Source organism: Dendropsophus ebraccatus, chromosome 6 (genome assembly GCF_027789765.1).
Source record: "Dendropsophus ebraccatus isolate aDenEbr1 chromosome 6, aDenEbr1.pat, whole genome shotgun sequence".
NCBI lineage: Eukaryota > Metazoa > Chordata > Amphibia > Anura > Hylidae > Dendropsophus > Dendropsophus ebraccatus.
Window position 1 is genome coordinate 24888633 of NC_091459.1, and position 25272 is coordinate 24913904.

At 43.7% G+C, this 25272-nt stretch overlaps 1 protein-coding gene across 1 annotated transcript in view; it reads right to left on the reverse strand.

Moving 5' to 3' along the window:
• ME1 (malic enzyme 1) overlaps nt 1-25272 on the reverse strand; it is a 157961-nt gene that overhangs the window by 54970 nt on the left and 77719 nt on the right. The window contains exon 6 of the mRNA XM_069974700.1: nt 17586-17689. Within this exon, the coding sequence (XP_069830801.1) occupies nt 17586-17689 (104 nt within the window). The remainder of the gene's footprint in view (nt 1-17585; nt 17690-25272) is intronic.

A 25272-nucleotide genomic window follows, 5' to 3' on the forward strand; every position in this document is an offset into this window, starting at 1 on the left:
CTTGGTTTTTTCTAAAAAAACAAAACAAAACAGGTAGGACCGACTTCTCCTTCTTCTCCTTTAAGAATACAAAACTACATTCCTGTCTCCTATTAACAGATAATTTGTCAACTAAAAACAATAGAAGTTGTCTCATAGCTAAAGCCAAATTTTCCGACATTTTAGTTCACGTATACTGTTAAGTTTATTATCTACTGCAAAAAAATCATTAATTCCCATTTTGAATCAAATTCCCGACATATCATGTATCATGCATTAGAGATGCCAAAAAATTCTAAATCTCAAAGACTCCCCATTTTCCCACCATGGATCATAACAGATCACAAAGATCCAAAACATTCACAACACACATAACTGGTTGATAAAATAAACAAAGTGGAAACCTACAGTATCATCCTCCAGCTTTTGTATCTTACATATCCACCCCCCCCCCCCCACTGTAAATACAGTAAGGATTTATCACTGGTACAAATACCAGAAAATAGTTGGAAATTAAAAGCTGGAAAGTAATTGTGAAATGAATCCAAGCATATGATAGATGAATAAATACAATATTCCAATAGTCATAATGCTGAGTTTGAACTCTTTCAAGTTATCGCTATTAAAATTACCCAACGCACATTAAAACTCCCAAACATTCCAGTCCTCCAATGCAGCCTGCCCAGATTTCCAGTCTGGAAGTGATTAAGCACATGCTGACTAGCCTGGCCAGCGATGCTTGGGTGGATTCCACTTGTTATGTTTAGCTATTTTAATATGAGAAAATGTGCGCAGAAATGTAAGCAAGGAAAGGACCAGGGCAATCTATGTAACCTTGTCATTAGAGAAGAGCGCCACTTGACCATGCATTTGAATACCAGTGGCTGTATCCATGTTCTTCCTGACTCCCCAGGGCTTAATTTGACTTCGTCAGCCTATTTAAATGCCAAGCAATCTGACTCCAGCATGCTTAAGTCGCGCTCATCTCTACTTGTCATTAGGGGGGAATTCACACGTACAGGATCTGCAGCAGATTTGATGGTGCAGATTTGAAGTTGCCGATTTAAAGCAAATCAGATATGAGCCATCAAATCTGCTGCAGATCCTGCACGTGTGAACGCACCCTAAAGAACTGTTGCAAGAAAAATTTATGTGGGACAAGTAAAGGCCCTATTCCTCGGGCCGGTAAGAGGAGCAAACAAGCGCTGTCAGCACTCGTTTGCTTCTCGTTTACTGCAGCGAGCGGGTAAGAGCGGGAGGGGCCACGGGGAGCTGCAGGGGGACTGCCCGGGTGATTGCTAGATCGTCCGGGCAGCACATAGAGGGGAGTGCCGGCAGCAGATTGCTGCTATCCCAGTCGTTTCTCTTACAACATGTTTGAAAGACAAACAACGGAACGATCAGCCGACATAAACAATGTCGGCTGATCGTTGCCTTCTATTCCACAGGACGATTATCAGCCGTATCGGACTAATACGGCCGATAATCGTTCCGTGGAATAGGGCCTTAAGAGATTGCGTGGAGTCTAACCTCTTCACTCCCCGGTGATCTCTGTTTTCCTTTCCCCCCCCACCCCCGGATTCTGTGTTATGAATAGCGCTCTATTCATTCCTATGGAGGTGTCTGAAAGAGCAGAGTAAGCCAAAGGAACAACGTACTCGGCTCTATCTGGCGGCTCCATAGGAATGAATTGAGCTGCCTGAAAGAGCAGAGTAAGCCGGAAGAGTGCTTACTCGGCTCTCCCAGTCCCTCCATAGGAATAAATAGAGCTGCTCTATTCATAACACAGAAGCCAGGGGTCGATACTGAGATTGACAGGGGGTTCAGTGGTCAGCCCCCACGCAATCTTTTACTTGTCCCCTATCCAGAGGATAGAGTTATTTTTTCTTGGAATACCCCTTTAATACCAGTTATATGTCAGGGCAGTGTTGTATAACTAAGACAGACTGCTTCAAGCCTGGCTTATAACTGTAAATAATATCTAGTACAGAAATAGGTGGAATATTTTTTACTTTTCTAACATAAAAAAGCATGCTTGACAAAGACCAGGGGTCAAAGCGTGCTAAGATTCCACTATAGATATTTGAGGAACATTTAACAATACTTCGGAAGCAGTTGGACTTTCTTTGGATATATGTCCTAGTGACATATCATGTTTTTGTAAAAACGTTTTTAGTCTATAATGAGATACAAAATGCACCACATACTAAGCATTTTGGTTTGTGGAATTTTTTTAATAGTATATTGCATTTTTCTTTTAATTTTGCATGCTCCAGATATGTTTTTTTTTTGGTCTTTTACTATAAAGCTTTTCTATAGAACATGAAAAAATACATGCCCAAAAGGACAAATAAAAATGTCAGCAAAAACACCAACACATGCCATAAAAATAAAAATGCTTTTTACATTAGAAAATAACTTTTCATTTTAAAATGCTAGCGAAGCACACTGAGTAAAGGAGGCCTAATACTGAAACAACCAAATCATGTTTACACTTACTTAGAACTCGGTTGGGCCAAGCCAACAGCAGCCAACCATTTGGAAAATGAGTCAACTGTTACAGCTGTGAATATAATCTGTCCTCATTCCCACTCATCTGAACAAACCATTTGTAAGTGTCATGTTTTACATCCTTACAATAATTTATTTAAAGGTTAACACATAATTTGATATATTATACCATTAAAGGCTTGTTTACAACTCAGCATGCCGCGGGCTAGAGTAAAACCTGTTAAAAAGTACAAATTATACTCATTGAGGACGTTCCCCATGTAAAAGCTTTAAAAATTTCAAGTGTCATTTACTAATGCTAAAAATTACTGGCGATGTTTGTCATGTATCTGGGTTGTATCTACTTAAATTTTATTTTTCATGGCAGTAACTTTTCCCTCATCTTACTGCATTCATCTCATCAGGCCAAATCGGGCAGATATTGCTCCGTGTAATAAAGACAACGATCAGCCAATGAGCCAATCATCGGCTGATCGTTGTCTTTTAGCAAATTTAAAAATTGTGTGATAGGTGATGTGTGGCCAATGGCTGATGAAGGGGCATAGAAAACAATAAAGATCTAGTTATACTTACCTCTCCACACTCCCCCGGTGTCCTCCTGCCTTTTTCCTGCTAAAACTTCTGAACCCTTCTCTGCAGTGACAGCCTGCTCAGCCAATCACTGGCTCCTGCACTGTCCCATCTCAGTCAGTGACTGTCTCTCACTGCTAATATGGGTTGAGAAGTGTCAGGGATAAAGAGACTAGGCAGGAGGACATCTAGGGAGCGTAGAGAGGTAAGTATAACTACATGCATATTATTTTCTACATAAAGCAAGGGCTGCAAGGACATTGCAAATGATGTCCGTGCAGCCCTTGCTGCATGATAATTGAGATGTGTAATAGGCTCTGTAAGCTAGCGCCGATCTAGCAGAATGGCACTCGCTTACCCAGTTCATCATTTTGTCAATACTAAACAATGTTAAATTATGTTAGTTATACGTACAATGTTTTGTAGTTATACAGTCTCAAAAATAATCAAAGGGTATTTTTTTTTTTAAACATATTTTATTAGTCAGACCAATATGAACAAGATATACATGTCACAAAGTATTCAGACTACAATTTCCATAATACGCCTCATTTAGCCAGAAACACATCATTATACAGTAGTATACAAGTACAAAATTACAAAGTAATTACATGTCGTAGGAAGTGTCGGAATAGTGGCCCGATGAAACATGCAAACATAAAGTAGTAGAGACTGATAACTCCGACAAGGGCGTCCTTGATGAGACGACATTGATATTGCAGTCAAAACCGGCCCAACAAGACAGGTATACGGAGCTAGCCAAAAACAAACAAACATGTGCAACTAATCCGTCCAGTCTCAAGTGTGCCTGTTCCATAATAGACATAGCCTATAACCCCGGCCTACCCATATCATGTTCCTAGGGATCCATAAAGACTATATGTAGGAAGGGTGAAATCTCAACTTTAAGAAAATTGCCCGTAGTGAACAAATGAGAGTAGTGAAGGAGTAGCCCGTCATTGTCACGTGACACCAGGTGGGTGCCCTGCCTCTCCAATTCTGAGGTTGCCCAGCGAACCCTTGAGATCCGCCTGACAATACCAAGAAGTCAGTCTGAAATGATACATTAATTGCTGTCTTTTCTCGTCAGACCGCCAAGTCTGGATATAACGTTTCCATTTAGCAAAGAAGGATTTTGCAGAACGCTCCTTATCCCTTAGTACCGTTGTCAGCTCATAATGGAGTAAAGAATCCATGTAATCTTGGATTTCCTCGATCGTTGGGGTAGTAGGTTGCAGCCAGTGGCGCAATAAGCTTTTTAGAGCAGCCAGCAAGAACAAATGTATCCCTTTATGAGCTACCAACGAGGGAGACGGAGCAGAGGTATTGCTGGGGATGTAATGAAAAATATATGGCAGAGGGTCTAGAGAAATATCCATACACCACACCTTTTTAATGAAGGCTTGTACAGCCTGCCAAACCTCTTGAACCTGCTGGCATTGCCACATACTATGAAGTAAGTCTGCCCTGGGTAGTTTGCATTTGGGACATTTGTCAAGGTGTATAATCTGAGTGTCTCTAAAGGGGATATTGAATGCGTAGGTAGCCTTGTGTATCATCCGGAGATGAGTTTCCCGCAGTGATTCACAAGGCGTTGCCTGTCTAACATATAGAATAGCCTTCCTCATTTTGTCAGGTAGATCATCAGTTTGGAGGATAGACGACCATTTATTTAAGGCTTTGTGCTCCACTGATTGGAGATGCATGTCTTTTAGGGTTTTGTATATGTCAGATAAAGAGTCATGTCTGCTCCTATGAGAGAATCAAAATTTTTTTTTCAGCTTCTCACAGTGAGAAGCCAAAGCTCTAAAGTGGGATTTTAATTGTAGGAACTGCCAGGACTGTGTGGGCGCCAACCTAAATTTAGAGGAACAGTCTTCCCAGGATAAAAATGTACCCGTGGACTGATCTAGAAGATCCCCAAAACAGTTCACGTTACAGTCTTTCCACTCCTGATAGAATTTATTGGTCGAGCCCTGGGGAAATGCCGGGGAGTTCCACAGTGGACAGTATTTAGAGACCGTATAGGGCAAATTATAGAGCTTCCTGACTTGTTTCCAGGTAGAGATAGTGTCAATGATGAGCAGATTGGATCTGACGCACTTTGGCAAAGTTGTATATTTAGAATGCAGTAAGGCTTTCAAGGACCACGGTGCAACCAGGCCAGATTCTAGGGCATAGTTGGAGTGGAAATTAGTGCGCAAGATCCAATCCCTAACATGACGGAACATGGCTGCTAGATTGTACATTCTGATGTGCGGTAATTGCGCCCCCCCCCCTGCCAGTTTAGACAGGCATAGCATTTCATATGAAATACGGGGTCTTTTTCCTTGCCATATAAATTTTATAAAGATGCTCCGTATCTTGTTGTGATCTACATGGCGGAGGAGTAGGGGAATGGTTTGCATAGGGTATAAGAATTTGGGGAAAGAGATCATTTTTAAAAGGTGTATGCGTCCAATTAGAGAGAGGGGTAGGGAGGCCCATCTGGCAAGTTCTAGGGATACTTTCCTGATAAGCGGAGGGTAATTCAGGTTGTACATGGAGGTGGGAGATCTGCCAACTTTGATTCCTAGATATGTAATACTCGAGTTGTTTATTGTGAGTGGTAGGGAAGCTGGCATGTCTTTGCCGGCTAAGTTCCCATTTAATGGCAAAAGTTGGCATTTGCCTACATTAACTCTGTATCCCGAGAATGTGCCGTAGTGCGTTAGGACATCGATCAATGCAGATAAGTGATCACGAGGGGAATCCATAAATATGAGATTGTCATCGGCGAAGCATGCCACCTTCACCTCCTGGTTCCCGACCATGATCCCTTTATAAGTAGGAGCAAAGGGTATTATTTCTTTAGTGTTGTTTACATAATGAGCCATTTATCTTGTCCCTAGAGACAATGCCAACACTGAAGTTTGCAGTGGTCTGAGTGGGCAGGAACATAACATCACAGGAACCAGGAAGAAGAAGACTGCTAGCAGCGGGGACTTGAGCCATCAGAACAGAAGAGGTGCGGGAGTAGGGAAAGTGAGTATGCTTTATTTTTTATTTTAGAAAAAAAAAAAAAAAACAATGTCAACTCACCAAATCATCCAATGAGTAGACGAAAGTCCATAATGCTGGAAGGGGTTAACCCGTTAAGTACCAGGCCAATTTTTGCTTTTGTATTTTCGTTTTCTCCTCCTCACCTTTAAGGCTATGTTCACAACCCATACAATAAAAGCTTAACACCACTTAAAAGCTGGCCTTATTTTGAATCTAATAATGTCTGCGAAAAAATGGCAGTTTGTGTGCACATTGTAAAAATATACAAATATATTTTTTGTTTTACAATGTGTACACAGATTATATAGAGTTTAATGTGACACACTATAAGATTTAAAATAGTCACTTTTTATCTTCCCAATCTCCCCGTCCTCGCTTTGGCCCTATTCTTTATGCTTTTGCTGATTTACCACTATCTACTCAGCCAATCATGGGGGTGGGGGAGAAAGATGTCATTGCTGCAGTGTTAGGGGAGCAGGGGAGGTAAGTATGCCAGTTTTTATTGTTTAAAAGCAAGGGTAGTTATATGCTTAACCTTTTCATTTCCCTTTAAAACCCCTTTTAAATAAATAGATTTTTACAATTAGTGTTCGGCAATGTACTGTAGTCTGAGACTATAAACTGCATAGTATAATGATATAGGAATGCATTAGGCAAGTCTTTTTGTGAAGATTTGCAACCACAATCACTTTAACTAGCACAAGCTAAAAATTCATACATGGTTGTAATCTATCGAGTGGGAGGCCAATAAATGCTTTCCAGTGACTGTGACAATATGGATAGCAGATAGCCAATGTGAGATAACATAAAACGAAATGTAAAAACTGCCCTTTGTTTGACATAAAGTAAATAACATGCTACACAACATTAGGAGTATACAAGCATTTAACATGTGGTTTTTAATATTTTATTGGAAATAGCAGAATAAAGAATTCCAGAAGGTTGAAAGCGCTCGGCTATTTTTACATTACTGGCTGAAGCAAAGTCAGTGGCGAAAATTTACCGACACTTAAAGAATAAATATTAAACATACAGTATACCAAAATTTAGCTGGAAGAAAGTAACATCGCACTGATTTGTCGTAATTGGAAATAGTCTCAGTATGACGGCACAAAGATGGATTTTTTACTGTACGGAGCTAACACTGAAATGTGTATCGGACATGTCCAGCTGATTTCATGTTTTGGCTCTGCTCATGCAAAAAAGTAGAAAAAGAAGCACTCGCTGACCTACTAAAAAATAATTACCACTGAATCACAGTTATTTCCATGAATTTATAGGAAACTAGAAAACATACCCGGCGCTGCCCAGGTATAAAGTGTCAGTGTGTTAATTAGATTTGTTCTAAGGTGCCCAGGAGGCCAAGCTAAAGGTATTGTTTCATCTGAGTTAATCAGTGGAATTAGTGTATACCTGTAGTGCATAGTTGGAGGGGTTCTGTATACCCACAATGTATAGTTTTTAGGGGTCTTGCATATCTGTAGTGCATAGTTGGGGGGGGGAGGGGTCCTGTATACCTGTAGTGTGTATTTGGGGGGGCTGTATACCTGTAGTGTATAGTTGAGGGAGGTCCTGTATACCTGCAGTGTACAGTTGGTGAAGGTCCTGTATACCTGTACTGTATAGTTCGGGGGTCCTGTATACCTGTAGTATATAGTTGGTGCTGTATACCTGTAATGTATAGTTGGTGGAGGTCTTGTATACCTGTAGTTTATAGTTTAAGGGTCCTGGATACCTGTAGTGTATAATTGGTGGAGGTCTTGTATACCTGAAGTATATCGTTCGGGGGTCCTGTATACCTGTAGTAAATAGTTTGAGGGTCCTGTATAACTATAGTATAGAGTTGGTAGAGGTCCTGTATACCTGTAGTGTATCATTTGGGGTCCCATATACCTCTAGTATATAGCTGGTAGAGTTCCTGTATACCTGTAGTATATTTGGGGTCCTGTATACTTGTAGTATAGAGTTGGTAAAGGTGCTGTATACCTGTATTATAGAGTTGGTGTAGGTCCTGTATACCTGTAGTGTATAGTTTTGAGGTCCTGTATACCTGTAGTGTATAGTTTGGGGTCCTATATACCTGTAGTATATAGTTGGTGGAGTTCCTGTATACCTGTAGTGTATAGTTTTGGGGTCCTGTATACCTGTAGTGTATAGTTTGGGGTCCTGTATACCTGTAGTATATAGTTGGTGGAGGTCCTGTATACCTGAAGTATATAGTTAGTGGAGGTCCTGTATACCTGTAGTATATAGTTTTGGGGTCCTTTATACCTGTAGTGTAAAGTTTGGGGTCCTGTATACCTGTAGTATATAGTTTTGTGGAGGTCCCGTGCACCTGTAGTGTATAGTTTTGGGGTCCTGTATACCTGTAGTGTCCTGTATACCTGCAGGGTTGTATTTACCCGTATGGCAGTGTTATTCAGTCACAGTGTGTCGGTATTGGTCATGTCTGGTATGGCGGTGTTATCCAGTCACAGTATGGCGGTATTGGTCAGGTCTGGTGTGGCGGTGTTATCCAGTCACAGTATGGCGGTATTGGTCAGGTCTGGTGTGGCGGTGTTATCCAGTCACGGTATGGTGGTATTGGTCAGGTCTGGTATAGCGGTGTTATCCAGTCACAGTATGGCAGTATTGGTCAGGTCTGATATGATGGTGTTATCTAGTTACAGTATGGCGGTATTGGTCAGGTCTGGTGTGGCGGTGTTACCCAGTCACAGTTTGCCGGTATTGGTCAGGTCTGGTATGGCAGTGTTATCCAGTCACAGTATGGCGGTATTGGTCAGGTCTGGTATGGCAGTGTTATCCAGTCACAGTATGGTGGTATTGGTCAGGTCTTATATGACAGTGTTATCCAGTCACAGTATGGCGGTATTGGTCAGGTCTGGTATGGCAGTGTTATCCAGTCACAGTATGGCTGTATTGGTCAGGTCTGGTGTGGCAGTGTTATCCAGTCACAGTATGGCGGTATTGGTCAGGTCTGGTGTGGCAGTGTTATGCAGTCACAGTATGGCGGTATTGGTCAGGTCTGGTGTGGCAGTGTTATCCAGTCACAGTATGGCGGTATTGGTCAGGTCTGGTGTGGCGGTGTTACCCAGTCACAGTATGGCGGTATTGGTCAGGTCTGGTATGGAGGTGTTATCCAGTCACAGTATGGCGGTGTATACATGTACTGTATAGATGGAGTAGGGGGTCCTGTATATACATGTACTGTATAGATGGTGTAGGGGGTCCTGTATACATGTACTGTATGGATGGAGTAGGGGGCCCTGTATATACATATACTGTATAGATGGAGTAGGGGGTCCTGTATATACATGTACTGTATAGATGGAGTAGGGGGTCCTGTATATACATGTACTGTATAGATGGAGTAGGGGGTCCTGTATATACATGTACTGTATGGATGGAGTAGGGGGTCCTGTATACATGTACTGTATAGATGGAGTAGGGGGTCTACCAGTTATTACTGTGGATGTTGTGAGGCAGCTTCCCTAGCAACCATTGCTCCCTGTGAAAATGAAAGCAGTAATCCTATTGGTTGCTAAGGCTCCAACTGCCGTGTCTGCTGCAGCTAATTATATCACCTGTGTTTGCAGTGAGGAGATTTTCCCATTAATCTCTATGGGGCGCCGCTCTTCCCCCTCCCCCTCCCCTCCTGTACATCTGGCGGGGACGGGACCTTCGCTAAAACCTTCCCGGGCACCCAATGTATCTGTGTGCCAAATTTAGGGTCAAACGGTTCAGGCGTTTGGAAGTCTATAGAGGACAGACAGACAGACAGAAGGACAGACAGACAGACAGACTTTGATTTTTATGATATAGATTACCGTCACATTAGTCATTTATCTCATGTAGTTAATATCAAAAGATCGTTGTGCTAACACACATAGGCACACGTACGCCCTTGCAGTTGTAAGAGCTTCCAAGATTTTGGAGGTATCTTTGGGAATTTCTGCCCATTTATCTAGAACGGCATTTACGAGATCAGACACTGGATTGTAATCTCTGTTATAACTCATCCCTAAAGGTGCTTGAGGTTAAAAATGTTATCAGGGTAACAAAAACAATATTCTAAGCAATCCCCCTTCCCAATACCACCCTATGTCTAATATACATGTATAACCTATTTTGCCTGTTTTTTTTTTTTTCTCATTCTTACCCCCTCTGGAAGTCTAAAATCATCTTCTCTGTGTCCACTCTGACTTCACGCTGCTCCTTCTACCCCCTCCCTTTGTAGACACAAGACAAGTGATCTCCTCTCTGGGGGCTGGGTTATTCTATGTCTATTCACTTGGAGACATCATCGACATCATCTCCATGCAACTGTTCAAAGTGTGGCTTCCATTGACTTATATGGGTCCCTGAGCCTAGGTTTCAGTAATATGAAAAGTTATAGTTCTATCACGAAATAAAAGCTAAGGGAGCGAGTACGCAAATGGACCAATCAGGGGAATGCGTGATGGGAAATGTAGTTTACTACTATCTCAGATATAGATCGGCTCTTAGAAAAACTTGTAACTCAGGAATGGCAGCAGCTAGACAGGAGATAGCTCAAAATACTCAGAGGGACTTGGTGAGTAAGACCAGCTCGGTTTGGAAGCATTTACTTTTTTGGCTCTTAGATGGATAACCCCATTAAGGTCAGGGATCTGTACAGGCCAGTCAAGTTCTTCCATACCAAACTAAACCACCCATGCCTTTATAGATCTTTGATGCACTGGGCGCAGTCATACTAGAACAGAAAAGGGCTGAACCCAAACTGTTCTTACAAAGATGGAAGCATATGACTGTCCAAAATGTCTTGTTACACTGAGGAATGGATTTTCTTTAACTAAGCCCAGAGGGCATAGGCCAATTCCTGTAAACGCATTCCATTGCATTATGCTCTTACACATTTTTGGGAATGCCATGTAGAAATATCCCAATGGCTCCAATGCACTGCAACATAATGTGTGTTTTATTACATAAAGGGAGACTAAGCATCGAACCTGCTGATAAGTCCCTAAAAGCATGGGGTGCTGAGGATGAAGGTTAGTTTCTGTGATTTGTAGTTTAATCCATATGCTAATGAGTCAGTTTTGTGCACTGGGGGTGGGGCTCCATCCTCAGTGCACTGATCCACCCCTTCTAATGAATATTCATCCTGCACTTTGCAGTGATGAGCAACGGAATGACGTCATTGTAGAGTGCCGCCCCAGTATTTATTAGAAGGGGTGCGCTGGCTGGGGCAGATTGGTGCACATAGGGTGGTAGCCCCGCCCCCATGCACCAAACCGCTTCATATGGATTAAAATACAAAGCACACAAAAAAAGCACTAAGTGTGAAGGTAATAACCTTACCAGCATCCTCAGTTCCCCCTGTCGGACCTATCAGCAGGTTTGATACTTCTAACCTGCTGATAGTTTCCCTTTAAAAAATAATGCACTACGTAGGGCACAATAAGGGCTCTATTACACTGTAATAATTTGCAGGCTAATTTGGCAGATTACACTGGCCAACAAATTTTCAAAAGTTGTTTGGTTCCGAAATAAAATTCTCTATTTCTTAATGATTTTTATGTGCTGAATTCAAATATCACAAGGAAAAATGTGAATTGTCTCTAGTTTCTATGATATGGAAGAGTTCTCATGTTACTGTTCTGTGAATTGTATAGAATACAGTATAATAGCCGACATATTTATTACTTCTGCAATCATAAGGAAGCAAGTTTACTGTTCATAAACTTTTGAAATATATTCATAGGAAACTTAGTTCTGTCTGAAATCAACTATAATTTACAGACATATCCAAGAATATTTACAAATGAATTATGTTTATTGAACTCTGGAATGTACAGTAGATCCTTATTCAATGGCTTCTTGGTGCATTTACACGTCTTTTTTGTATTCATACATGGGATTGTCTCTGATAACTGTCCAACAGTAATCTGCAAGCATTGATGGGTTCCATTGAGGCTAGGTTCACACTGCGTTTTTGCAATCAGTCTTTTTCATCCGTTTTTTGCAAAAAAAAGGATGCATTTGTGTGCATCTGTTTTGATCCATTTTTTCATTGACTTCCATTGTAAAAAACAAAACAAAAACAGATCCATTTTTATTTTTAACGGACACAAAAACGTAGCTGACACTACTTTTGTGTCTGTCAAAAAAACGGATCCTTTTTGATCCGTTTTTTTTTTATAATGGAAGTCAATGGAAGAACAGATGCACACAAATGCATACGTTTTTTTCATCCGTTCTTTGCAAAAAAAACGGATTTAAAAAACGAAGTGTGAACTTAGCCTTACCCTGATACCTTTTTTCCATATTGGTCATTCTAATATGATGCAATATACCAGTTGATGATGCAATACTGATGATGCAAAGTTTTCCCAGTATTGTATCACAGGCTGTGAAAAATATAGAAAGTACGTCTATATCTTGAAAATTAGCGACAATTTCAAAATTTCAACATCATTTTCGATTTCAGCACCCCAAAATTAGTTACGATCAACTGTTTTCATGTCGGAACCTTTTTGGCCGTTGACCAGTGTTATCGGTGCATAAAATAGACAATGATCAGCCAAGGAGCCAATCATTGACTGATTGCTGTCTTTCAAAATGTTGAAAAATCTTCACCCACCGACTATGCATCACTCTGTATAATAGTAATGCATGGTCAATGGCTTATGAGGAAAAAAATAAAGTTCATACTTACACGTCCAGGCTCCCTGGTGTTGTCCGGCCTTTATGACAGTTTGGCCCCCTATGCATACTAACAGGCCTTCATGCCGTGTAACAGGCTCAGTAATCAATCTAGCAGATCAGCGCTCACTTACAATGCTCATCGGGCTGTGTGATACGGCCGTTAGTCTTTTCTTAGACATAGCTATTGTAGGTAGATAATGATGATAGCTAGGAATTAGTATTGAATGCATGGTATTTGCCACCATTTTCCTGGAGTGTGTGTAATGCGTTGGTCTCTCCATTCCTTTTTTTTTTTTTTGGCAAAAACATCAGCAGCCAGATGTTAGTTTGAAGTCAATGAAAGTTTATAATCTCTCTTAGACGTGGCGTTTTTGTGGGGTGGCGTTTTTCTCTCCTCTCTGTCGTTTTTAAGGCTCTGTGGTAGTTTTCCCAAAACGCAGCATACTAAGTGTGTGGCGTTTTTTCTGCAAACTGTGGCGTTTTCTTTCTCCCATAGACTTCAGTGGGATTGTTCTGGTAGAGGAGCTGCTGCACCTCACACCTATGGCTGACACTAATGCCTCTCAGCTACATTTAAAAACCAACGCCAGGATGTTGGTATATAATTTGATCAAACCATATTGCCCCATGTACCTCGTGCAGGTCCCCTGGTTCACATGAGTCCCTACACTAACTCCACACTGTCGGTCAGAGACCGCCAACCCCGCAAAGCGTGCACAAGCAGGGAAGGGGGGGCCATAGAATGGCCCTGCAACCCCAATGTCACAGGAACAAACCCAAAGGGCCCCCCCAAAGCCCAGCAGGCACCACCAGCGGAGAAAGCTGCCGCCAAGCAACACAAGTGTGAATATGGTCTTGTTACTCACCATTGCTCTTGCAGGTAGAATAGGATAGCAGGTACTTGCCATGTGTGCACAGGTGCCTACTGCTAATTGGGGTCACATGGGTCTTACAAAGAGGAGTGCTAACTGCTGTTTTTGTCACCTTTGTGGTCCACCAAATAGGTCATCTGATGGCAGAGGTAAAAAAAAGGTTCAGCAGACAAAAATGCCTCAACCTCAAAAAAGATCCTTCACACATAAAGTAAAAACACCAGAAAAAAAAGCAAACGCGTGAAAAAAGCACCATGCGCCGCAATTGCATTCTCTGTTGCGTTTTTTTCTTGGGCTTAAAAAAATGCCAAACTAAAGGCTATGTTCACACAATGTAAAAAAAGAGAAAAGACGTCCGTTATTGCAGCGACTTAGTTGACTTAAACGCAATGCACTGAGGTCAATGGGATGACGGACGTCCAATGCACACAGTGTATAAAATGACGGTCGTTGTCTGTGCGGACGTCAGAATAATGATCATGACAATCATTTTTGGACGTCTTTTGCAAACCCCAGACATTATTTTTTGTTGTTCACACACAGTTCTTTTTTCACCATCCTGTCACCGTTTTTATTATTTAATTCAATGGACTTTTCAATTAAAGACACAGCCAAAGGCCAATCCACCCATCATTGCACTCACAGCCGGCCAGACGACTAAATGACGGATATCATTTTAGGCTAAAAGGGGAACATTTATGAAATTCTTACAGAGGCATACGTCAGGGAGAAGGCGCAGATTCGCCCCTTCTCCATGGTGTACGCCTGCTGTATACCCCACTCGCCTGATGAGCGGGCCGGGGGGGGGGGGCGTGGCAAGGTGGGGGGTGGGGGTGTTTGGCCTCCTTTCATGCGTCATTTGTCATGATTTATCATGATTCAAATCTACGCCTGCTGGTACACTGTGTGTTGGTTCGGGAACCTGGCCGGCCGGATTCACTGAGAGATGTGCATCTCTTAGTGAATCCGGCCATGGAAAAGGGGGCAAGGCCTAATTTAAGACCAGCATACGAGTTCATAATTCCCCCCAAAATGTTGAACGGAGCTGAAAAATACATTGAGTGCACATATTCTAACGGTAGTACATAGATGTAAAAACATATAAAAAAAGCAAACAAAAGTGCAAAATCACATACAAGAAAAGAATTAAAGGGGTTATCCAGCGCTACAAAAACATGGCCACTTTCTTCCAGAGACAGCCCCGCTCTTGTCTCCAGCTTGGGTGGGGTTTTGCTGCTCAGTTCCATTGAAGTGAATGGAGCTTAATTGCAAACTGCACCTGAACTGGAGACAAGCTTCACTCAACTAACAGGCCCAGGGACCCTGCACCAGCACCCAAATCAGAACCAGCCTATAATCTAATATAATAAACTATATACTGATATACATTTTGACATCCTAACGTAATACACTGTAGAATGAGAGAGAATGGAAAGCTGCTTTACTATATTATAGCGCTTCTCTTTTTCTTGCCACATCAACATGAATCCTAATCCTGGCAACATTTTCCATTCGCTGTAAACAGAGCCGCAGTCGCAGACTTCTCAGTGTGTCAGACAGAATTACTTCTTAGGCTTTTGAATGAAAGACTGAATGCCTGCGCCTCCTTCTATGAAACCGAGTCTAAATTTAGCTTATAGAAAAGATATTAGCAAACTAAACTAACCATACGGCTGCACATTCCTTCCTATTTAGAGATAGGAAATCAAACAAAAGAGCCCTCTGTGAGAGAAGTAGCATTTTATAGTTGCCTGGCCTGTTATAGCTGTTTTATAATAACACGGCGGACAGCTGGATAGGTGGATATAGGTATTATCTTTCAGCAAAAACCACTTACATGCAAGGCGGCTTCTATCGTTGGGGGTATGGGGATTACTTCATATTTAAAAAGTCATCAACACAAAAGTTAAATAAATGCTAATGTTTGTTAAAGGAAAGGAACTGTTTTACTCAGGGATACATTTCGGGCCATGGATTTTCACGTAGACTTACATAGGGATGCATTTGTTATCTGGAACCTTAGGAATCTGTCACTTAGGAATCAGTAAGTATAAATAGCACAAGCGATTTCAAGAAACTCTGTAATAGGTTTTATTAAGCAAAGGAGTTTCCTTCTGTACTCAAAAAGCTGTTTTCCTATCTTCCCCCTCACATTCAGAAGATTTCTGTGTCTATTATGCTGTACGGAGGGGTCGAGGGGGATGAGTGAGCACAGAGAGGAGAAAAGTCATTCCTGCACAAAACATCATTCTGCAATCTTCTCTCACCAAGTTCCCAGACTAGCAGTGACCTTTCTGACCTTTGAATCAAGTGTTTTATCTGCCTAGACAGTCTCCAAACGGCTGGGCTACTTGTCTGTCTTCCTGCTCACTCATAACCCTCTGCCCCTCCCCCCTCCATAGTTTATAATGGGACACAGCAAACCGGTCTTCACAGATAAGTAGTGAGGGGGGAGGTTGGAAAACAGCTTTTTGAATACAGAAAGAGGCTTTTTTGCCTAATAAAACCTATTATAGGGTTTCTCAAAATCGCTCGTACTATTGATTTCTGCAAAAAAAAGAGAATATTACCATGTATTTCTGGTATTACTTTGCTTTGCAAAAAGTGAAAGCCACAGGAAAACTTACAGCAAAGTGCACGCACCACATAGAGACTTGGGGTTTTCTGACCTGTTCCATAGTGGAAATTTGTGCTACATGTGAACATGGCTTTGCTGTCAAACATTGGCAGGTTTTTAAGGCTATGTTTCCATTCCCGAAGTAGGAACATAGCCTAACAATGTAATAAAAGGAAAAAACCTGGAATTTCAGAAAAGGAGCTCACAGAATCCGTGACATTCACCAACTCATGGAATGAGCTCATAGAATCTTCGATTTTCATTTTTGGACTTTTTTGTCGAGGCTATGTTCACACAAGTCGGAGTTTCCTTCTAGTAATGCTATGAAATTATACAGTACTGCAATAATTGTACAGTATTAACTAATACAGTAATGTAATTAAACTGTAATATGTGAACACAGCCTTAGGCTGGGTTCACACACAGTATAATTCAGTCAGTATTTGGTCAGTATTTTGCAACCTCAACCAGGAGTGGAAAGGCTCTGTTCTCACAATGGTGAAATTGAGTGGATGGCCGCCATATAACGGTAAATAACTGCCATTATATCAATACAACGGCCGTTGTTTTTAAATAACAGCAAATATTTGCCGTTAAATTACGGCCATCCACTCAATTTCAACATTGTGTGAACAGATCCTTTCTGTGTTTTCAATCCACTCCTGGTTTTGGTTGCAATATGAGGACCAATATACTGATTGAAATATACAATGTGTGAACCCAGCCTTAGGATGGGTACCCCAGATTCAGCATAAAGGATTTTCCCATTTGAGTAAGGCCATTTGCTTTCTTATCTCACTATATGGACATAGTCAGTAGTTTGCATCCGACTGGGATAACATTTGGATGCATTTGATTCCTTTAGGTACTAGTGACTAGAAGACCATAGATGACCTTTTGTTTTCTTTGTGACAGAATTCATATGGAGGTCAATGATGAACTTCTGCCCCAGTAGTTTTCTATAGACATGGTAGACAAGTGGTAACATACATTACCCATAGACTAATACACCTTTTATAACAATTATTTTTAACCTGAGCGTGTTTCATGTAGAAAATGTACATAGTAAGCTCCACTGGGCTCGAACTCATTGACCTCAGCAATATTTCACATTTCAACAGCGAATTAATCTTAATGGACTCCACTGTATGAAAAAAATTTATATCAGTTTACATTTAGAGCTGTCAGAAACTCCCTATGGGCAGCATAGACCCCCAGCAATCATACAAGTCCAAAAGTATTTGGTAGAATATCCGATATGGAAACATGATACTTTGTATTGACTAATGACTCAGGAGCTTACTGACCTCTCAGTGACGGCATTCATGAATTCCTCCACAAGGTCATCGTAAGCCTTGCCTCTCACCCGCTTGTGTCTTAGTCCAATATAAAGAGGGTCCCGTAGTAATTCCTGCAAGATGATAAGATTTAATAAGATTTGAGGCCAGCTTCACTGTAAACTAAAGAAATAGTTGGTAGAATATGATAATATCATTATGAACTTACTCTACTCCAACTTTTTTTTTAGTTGTTAGATAAGGCAAAAGTAAGCTATTTTGGTAATGCTTTTCATGCAAACAAAATTGGTTATTTTTGTAGTAGTGCCCTGTACTGTAAAGCCCCTATTACATGGGCCGATTTAGAGAAGCAAGTAAGCGCCAACCTGTCAGGTCAGTGCTTGCTTGCAACAGCGAGCAGGTAAAAGTAGGGGGGCCACAGGGAGCCCATAGGAGATAGCAGTGGTCTGTTGCCACCTCTCCTGTAGCACGGAGCGACAGCCAGCTGACCGTTGATATTGTTCTAGTTTTTTTTCAACATGTTGAAAGACAAGGATCAGCCGACATCGTAATAACACTGGCACACATAATGAAATATGGACCTGTAGTATACTGCAGAATATAAAACAGTGACATACAGATATGTACCCGATCCAGAGACAGGCTATCTATCTAGCCTAGTTAGCTTCAGTGCTGGTATTCCAGGTGTGCTTAGCCTCTATTTATTTATTAAAGGGGTACTCCGGGCTGGAGTTATTTTTATTGTATGGCCAGAGACGGGGTGGATATAGAGGCCACCGGTCACTTACCTCCCCGGTTCCATCGCCGGGTCTCGGATTGCGCCGCCTCATTCTCCCATCCAGCTGCCGCTTCCTGGTCTGAGCTGCGGCTTGAGACGTGACGTCTTAAGGCAGCTCAGCCATTCAGTGGCTGATGCGGGACCCCGCTACGACCGCTGAATCGCTGAACTGCCTTGAGACGTCACATCTCAAGCTGCAGCTCAGACCAGGAAGCGGCAGCTGGACGGGAGAACGGGGCGGTGCGATCCGGGACCCGACGATAGAACCGGTGGCCTCTATTTCCACCCCGTCTCTGGCCATACAATAAAAATAACCCCAGCCTGGAGTACCCCTTTAATTCATGGCACCTGCTAGCCACAGGTGCCTGAGATTTGTGTCTCTGAGCCTCACAAGAGTGTAACCAGTTATCCTGATTCCCTTCCTGTGTTTGACCTTGTTTTTGCCTGATGATTTGGAGCTGATGTTAACCTCCTGCTTTCTCTTTCTGTCTTTCTGGTTCTGACCATTCAAGATTAAAAACACAATACATAAACAAAGTAAATGGCATATTGATACTGTACATGGGGGAGAGGGCCCTGCCCACGAGGGCTTATAACCTATTGTAAAAAATAAGACATGACATAGAAGTAAAGGTGAATGGAGCTGGACAATATGACATGTCCCGGGTTAATGTTCTACGATAATGTGACTTATAAATTCCATTCACTCATAAGAGAAATAATTGTGTGCCTCTCCCTTCTCTCTACTATAGGTGTAAGCCGATATCCTGCAGGTATTCAACTGTTCTAGCATCCATTTCACCTTTTTAAAAAATTTTTTTTACAAACTGCTCTAAAAAGTTATAAACTCCAGTACTAAATAACTGCATATACAATATATCTGCCAGATCCTAAAGACAAGTTGACAGACATTTAAGCTGATACATGGGTAAGTCACTGCATATTGCCAGAGGGAGCAAAACTTAGGTTACAAAAGCTCTTATTCCATTTATTCTGTCCTGGTTGCTAAATTCAGTCCAAAGCCTTCCTTGTGTCTAACGGGAAATGAAAGGGGCAGACTGTGTTCTTTTTTTATAGGCTCAACCATATATACAATATGAAAATAAAGGATGTCACAAAGCTGCAACAGCAATTACTGTGTATTGTGTCTAGTTGCTTAAAAAAAATAATTGCTGGAGATACATAATAGAATGCTCTATGCCTTTCATTACGAGAACAGGAACATTGTGCTCTTAATTAAATTCTTCTTATATTATTATTATTATTATTATTATTATTATTATTATTATTATTATAATAAGGTGATCAAATAACATAAACAAATAGAAATAGTAATAATAATAATAATAACAATGTTGGACAGCACACAAATGGCCACATAAACCGCAGTCTTTGGTGGCACATGAAATCCATTGGGGACAGATGGCAACCAATCACAACTCATTTAGAAATAAAAGCCGAGTTGTGATTGGTTGCTATCTGTCAGATACAAAAATCAGACACATTTGACCGATAAATCTGTTATGTTTATATAAGGGTGGGTTCAGGTCAGGAAAGTGCTATTCATTGCATGTATACACAAGGGTGTTGTGAGTATACTGTGGCATACCCATGGTGTGCCCATAGAGAATAATAAACCTAATGTAGTCTATTTGAGTAATGAGCCTAAAATGTATAACCTTTATTTGAAACTGTTAAAAATTTAATTTTTTTTTTTACATGTCATAGCAACATGTTAGAAGTTTTGATCAGTGAGAGCTGAGCTACCCCCATTGATTGCTTTATGGGGTACTCCAGTGAAAATATTTTTCTTTTAAATCAACTGGTTTCAGAAAGTTATATAAATTTGTAATTTAATTCTATTTACAAATTGTCAGTCTTCCTATGCTTATCAGCTGTATGTCCTGCAGGAAGTGGTGATTTCTTTTCTGTTTGACACAGAGCTCTTTGCTGCCATCTCTGCCCATGACAAGAACTGTCCAGAGCAGCAGCAAATCCCCATAGAAAACCTCTCCTGCTCTGGACAGTTCCTGTCTCTGACAGAGGTGGCAGCAAAGAGCACTGTGTCAGGCAAAAAATACGCCACTTCATGCAGGACATACAGAAGCCGATAAGTACTGGAAGCAGGGCCGTTTCTAGCGGCGGGCGGGCGGGCCGGGCGACCGCACGGGGCGCCGCCAGCTAGGGGGCGCTGGTGGCACCTTCCCAGACCTCACCTAGCTGCGCCCGCCCCCGCCGGCCGCCAGCCACAGTATCTGTCTCCGCGCCCAGCGGCCGCAAGATCTGCCTCCCCCGCCCGACCGCAGCTCCTGCCTCGCAGGCCAAAAGAGAAGATCTGATGAGAGAGAGAGAGGGACCCGCTGTATGAAAGAAGGTGAGTATAATGTTTTTTTTTGTGTTGTGATCGGCAATGAAGGGTAGGGGGGGAGATTACTATATGGCAAAACATGGGAGGGGGATTATTATTATGTAACGCCTGGAGTCGTGGATCCACTGAACCGTCACTAGCGATGGTATTAACCGCACCAGGGAGCGGAGTCTAAGAGGCCGCTGGTTTTCACCAGAGCCCGCCGCAAGGCGGGATGGACTTGCTGCGGCAGGCGACTCACAGGTCGCTACCCCTGGCTTGGTTGCTAGTGACAGCAGGCGAGGCGTGGCAGGAGCAGTAGGCAGAAGATAGTGCAGGCAGAGGTCTGAAGGCTTAACCGCAGGTGGCAGGCAGTGCTCAGGAACAATGGGTAAGCAGCGGACAAGGACTAGGGACCGGGACAGCGGACAGGGACTAGGAACAAGGACTGAGGTCAGGAACAACAGGGAGCTGGGCCAAACGCTATGGGAAGCATGTAGGGGCTCCAACCCGAGGGACAGGGCATGCTGGGATTTATAGGGAGCGATTGGTGCAACTACCAATTAGGGGCGGACTGGCCCTTTAATTTGAGACAGCCAGTGCGCGCGTCCTAGGAGGCGGTGACGCGCACGCCGGGGGCGGCACAGCGGGTGACAGGAGCGGGGTGAGGTAAGGCGCCCCCGGGGCCGAACTAGTAGCAGCGCCGGGTTCCTGCACATGGACCCCGGCGGCTGCATGGAGAGGTCGCGGCGGCGGCCCGTAGAACGGGCCGCCGCGACCGTGACAGTGCCCCCCTTTGACCTCCCCCTCTTTCTTGCCTGCAGTTGGAGGCAAATTAGTGATGAAGTCCATCCCTATGTGGCGCCAGGGACGGTCTGGAACTGGCAATGGCCGAAGTAGACCGGCAGGTCTTTGACGGGGTGACTTGTTTTTGGCACAAACGGCACAGGAGGCCACAAAGTCCTTGGCATCCTGGAGGGGATTGGGCCACCAGTAGTGGCAAGAGATCAATTGCCCGGTCTTTTGAGCTCCCGGATGTCTGGCCACAAAAAAGGAATGACCCCACTTCAAAATTCGTCTTCGAAGTGCAGGGCGCACATAGGTTTTTCCGGGAGGCACTCTCTGAAGAGTAGAGGTGGCGATTGGCACTAGGCGATCGGGAGGTATAATGTGGCGAGGGGATGTGAAATTGCGGATGAAACCCTTCTGTAAGTTCTTCCGGATGTAGGAAGACATGGCCTCAGTCTCGGGTATGGAGAGAGGGTACACCCGACCTTGTGGAGGAGAAGTTCCAGTAAGGAGGTCTATGGGACAATCGTATGCCCGATGAGGTGGTAGAGAGTCCGCCTCCTTGGCAGAGAAGGCATCAGGCAAGTCTTGGTATTCCGCCGGTAGGCCGGATAGAGGCTTGGCGGGGTCGGGTGAAGACATAGAGTACTTGGGCTGAGGTGACCTCAGACACCGGTTGAAACAGACCTGACCCCAACTGAGAATCTTCCCGGTTCTCCAGTCCAGCTTAGGGGCATGTAATCGCAGCCAAGGGAGTCCCAGGAGGATGGTGGAAGAAGAATGGGGCAGGACGTAGAAGGAGATCTTTTCCTGATGTGAAGTGCCCACCTGGAGGACTAGAGGTGCGGTCTGGTAGTGCACATGGTCGGTAAGAATCTCGCCCGTGACCGAGGAGATAATCAGGGGTCTGGCTAGTTGGGTCACGGGTAGCCGCCATCTTTGGACCAATGTTACTGCAATAAAACTGCCTGCTGACCCAGAATCGATAAAGGCAGTAGTCTGGTGATTTTTTTCCCCGTGGGTGTCTGGATGGAGACTGGCATAGACAACCTTGGAGAGGTGGCATTCACACTTAGGGAGGCCTCTCCCACCGGACCTAGGTGCTGGCGTTTCCCGGACGCTTGAGGACGTTGGGGACATCTCAGCCGAAAGTGATCCGGACCACCGCAGTAGAGGCAGAGATTCAGCTCCAGACGACGAATTCTCTCATCAGGCGTCAGGTGAGCCTGTTCCACCTGCATAGGAATCTCAGGAGTCGGCTGGGACACCGGAACGTCAGGATTCTGGAAGACCGGCGCCAGCTGGTGATGGCGACGGGACAGGCTTAGTCGCCGTTCATGCCGAACCTCCTCCTCTCTCTCAGAAAAACGAGTATCGACACTGGTGGCCAGTAGGATTAGTTCGTTCAGGGAGGTAGGTAGGTCTCGGGCGGAAAGCACGTCTCTCACCCGACTGGACAGGCCCTTCTTGAAGGTGGCTATTAGAGCGGCCTCATTCCAGTCTAATTCTGCTGCCAGGGTGCGGAACTGGATGGCGTAGTCGCCAACGGAGGAACTCCCTTGTGAGAGATTGAGTAGAGCAGTCTCAGCCGAAGACGCACGGGCAGGTTCCTCAAAGACGGAGCGAAACTCGGCCAGGAAGGTTCGGAGATTGGCAGCAGCAGTGTCATCTCGGTCCCACAGCGGCGTGGCCCAAGCCAGAGCTCTACCCTCCAATAGGCTGATGATGAAAGCCACTTTAGAGTGCTCTGTGGAAAACTGACTACTTAAGAGTTCAATATGCATGGTGCATTGAGTCAGGAATCCTCTGCACAACTTGGAGTCACCACCGTATTTGCTTGGGAGAGCCAGTCGAAGTGTCGAAGAAGCAGCAGGAGGTGGTGTGCGCTGGGCTATAGTATGCTGCTGTAAGGCGGCAGTGAGTTGCTGGATCTGCTGCGACTGTTGCTGGATTTGTTGAGCCTGTTGGGCGACCACACGGGCTACGTCACGGATATCAGGCACCTCGCCGGGATCCATGGTTGGAGCCTACTGTAACGCCTGGAGTCGTGGATCCACTGAACCGTCACTAGCGATGGTATTAACCGCACCAGGGAGCGGAGTCTAAGGGGCCGCTGGTTTTCACCAGAGCCCATCGCAAGGCGGGATGGACTTGCTGTGGCAGGCGACCCCCAGGTCGCTACCCCTGGCTTGGTTGCTAGTGACAGCAGGCGAGGCGTGGCAGGAGCAGTAGGCAGAAGATAGTGCAGGCAGAGGTCTGAAGGCTTAACCGCAGGTGGCAGGCAGTGCTCAGGAACAATGGGTAAGCAGTGGACAGGGACTAGGAACAAGGACTGAGGTCAGGAACAACAGGGAGCTGGGCCAAACGCTATGGGAAGCAAGTAGGGGCTCCAACCCGAAGGACAGGGCATGCTGGGATTTATAGGGAGCGATTGGTGCAACTACCAATTAGGGGCGGACTGGCCCTTTAAATCTGAGACAGCCGGCGCGCGCGTGCCGTAGGAGGCGGGGACGCGCGCGCCGGCCGGCACAGCGGGTGACAGGAGCGGGGCGAGGCTATTACTATGAGAACAGCACAGGGGGGGGATTATTACTATGGGGCAGACCACAGGGAAGATTATTTCTATAGAGACAGCACAGGGGATATTATTATTATAGAGACAGCACGAGAGGGGGGGTTATTACTATGGGGCAGAGCACAGACGTCATAAAAAGGGGAAGTTGTTGTAAAAGTGCGGAGCCTAAGATGTTTGTCTGGCAGGTTCAGAAGAGACGAATTGTAGCTGCAAGAAATCATCATGGAGGCCTGGGCCAGATGGAGAGGGAAAGGAAAATGACGCCTCAGATCAAAAAAGACGTCACCTGTGAGTCACTGACTTTTTTTTTGTTTCAGTTGAAAATGGTTAAATAACACTGCTCAATGCCATAATACACACACTGCTTCTTCATAGCAACAACGCCCTCCCCCTCTCCCCGACATCACTTGAGAGGGGATGGGGGGGGGGGGGGGGGCGCTATTAGCAAGATTCGCCCTGTAGTCAAAACTACCTAGAAACGTCCCTGACTGAAAGACTGGAGATTTTAAAATAAAAGTAAATTTCCCCTTTTGTTTCTGAAATAAAAAGGTGTCCTGAGACTTTTGATTCTATATATTAAACTGTTTAGTAGGCCCTCCAACCTTTTCCGCTAGTCTGCTGCTCCCAGCCCCTATATATTCTACATACGATAATGAAGCCATAGGATAAACTCTCATAGAGGAGTGACAACCAATTCACAGTGTTCCCCACATATACTGACGGCCAATTTCTTTTCATCACTTTTATTTTTAATAAAATGCTAAAGTAAAGCAGTGTAGGAAGGAAAGGAAAGTATTGCTTTGATTTGTTCCCCTGTTATTCTGAGTCATGACTTTGGCTTTATTTTCTGCTTTCACATGATATTTTATTTATTATCAGAAGCCTTCATTACTGTAAAGCATCATGAGAAAAATCGGTCAGAATGTGCGGTGGATGACCTCATGTTACATTAGATAATCCATTGCTGCGCGTCCACAAAACATCACCCCAGAGAAAACTCCCCAGTTTGTGGGATTTTTCCTATATTGGCATGAATTACCCTGTACTTTACCGAACGTCTTGGCCACATCATATTTTACTGACTGTGCACGCTGCAAATATGGGGGGAGATTTATTAAACTGGTGTAAAGTAGAATTGTCTTAGTTGCCCCTAGCAACCAATCAGATTCCAGTTTTCATTCCTCACAGATTCTTTGAAAAATGAAAG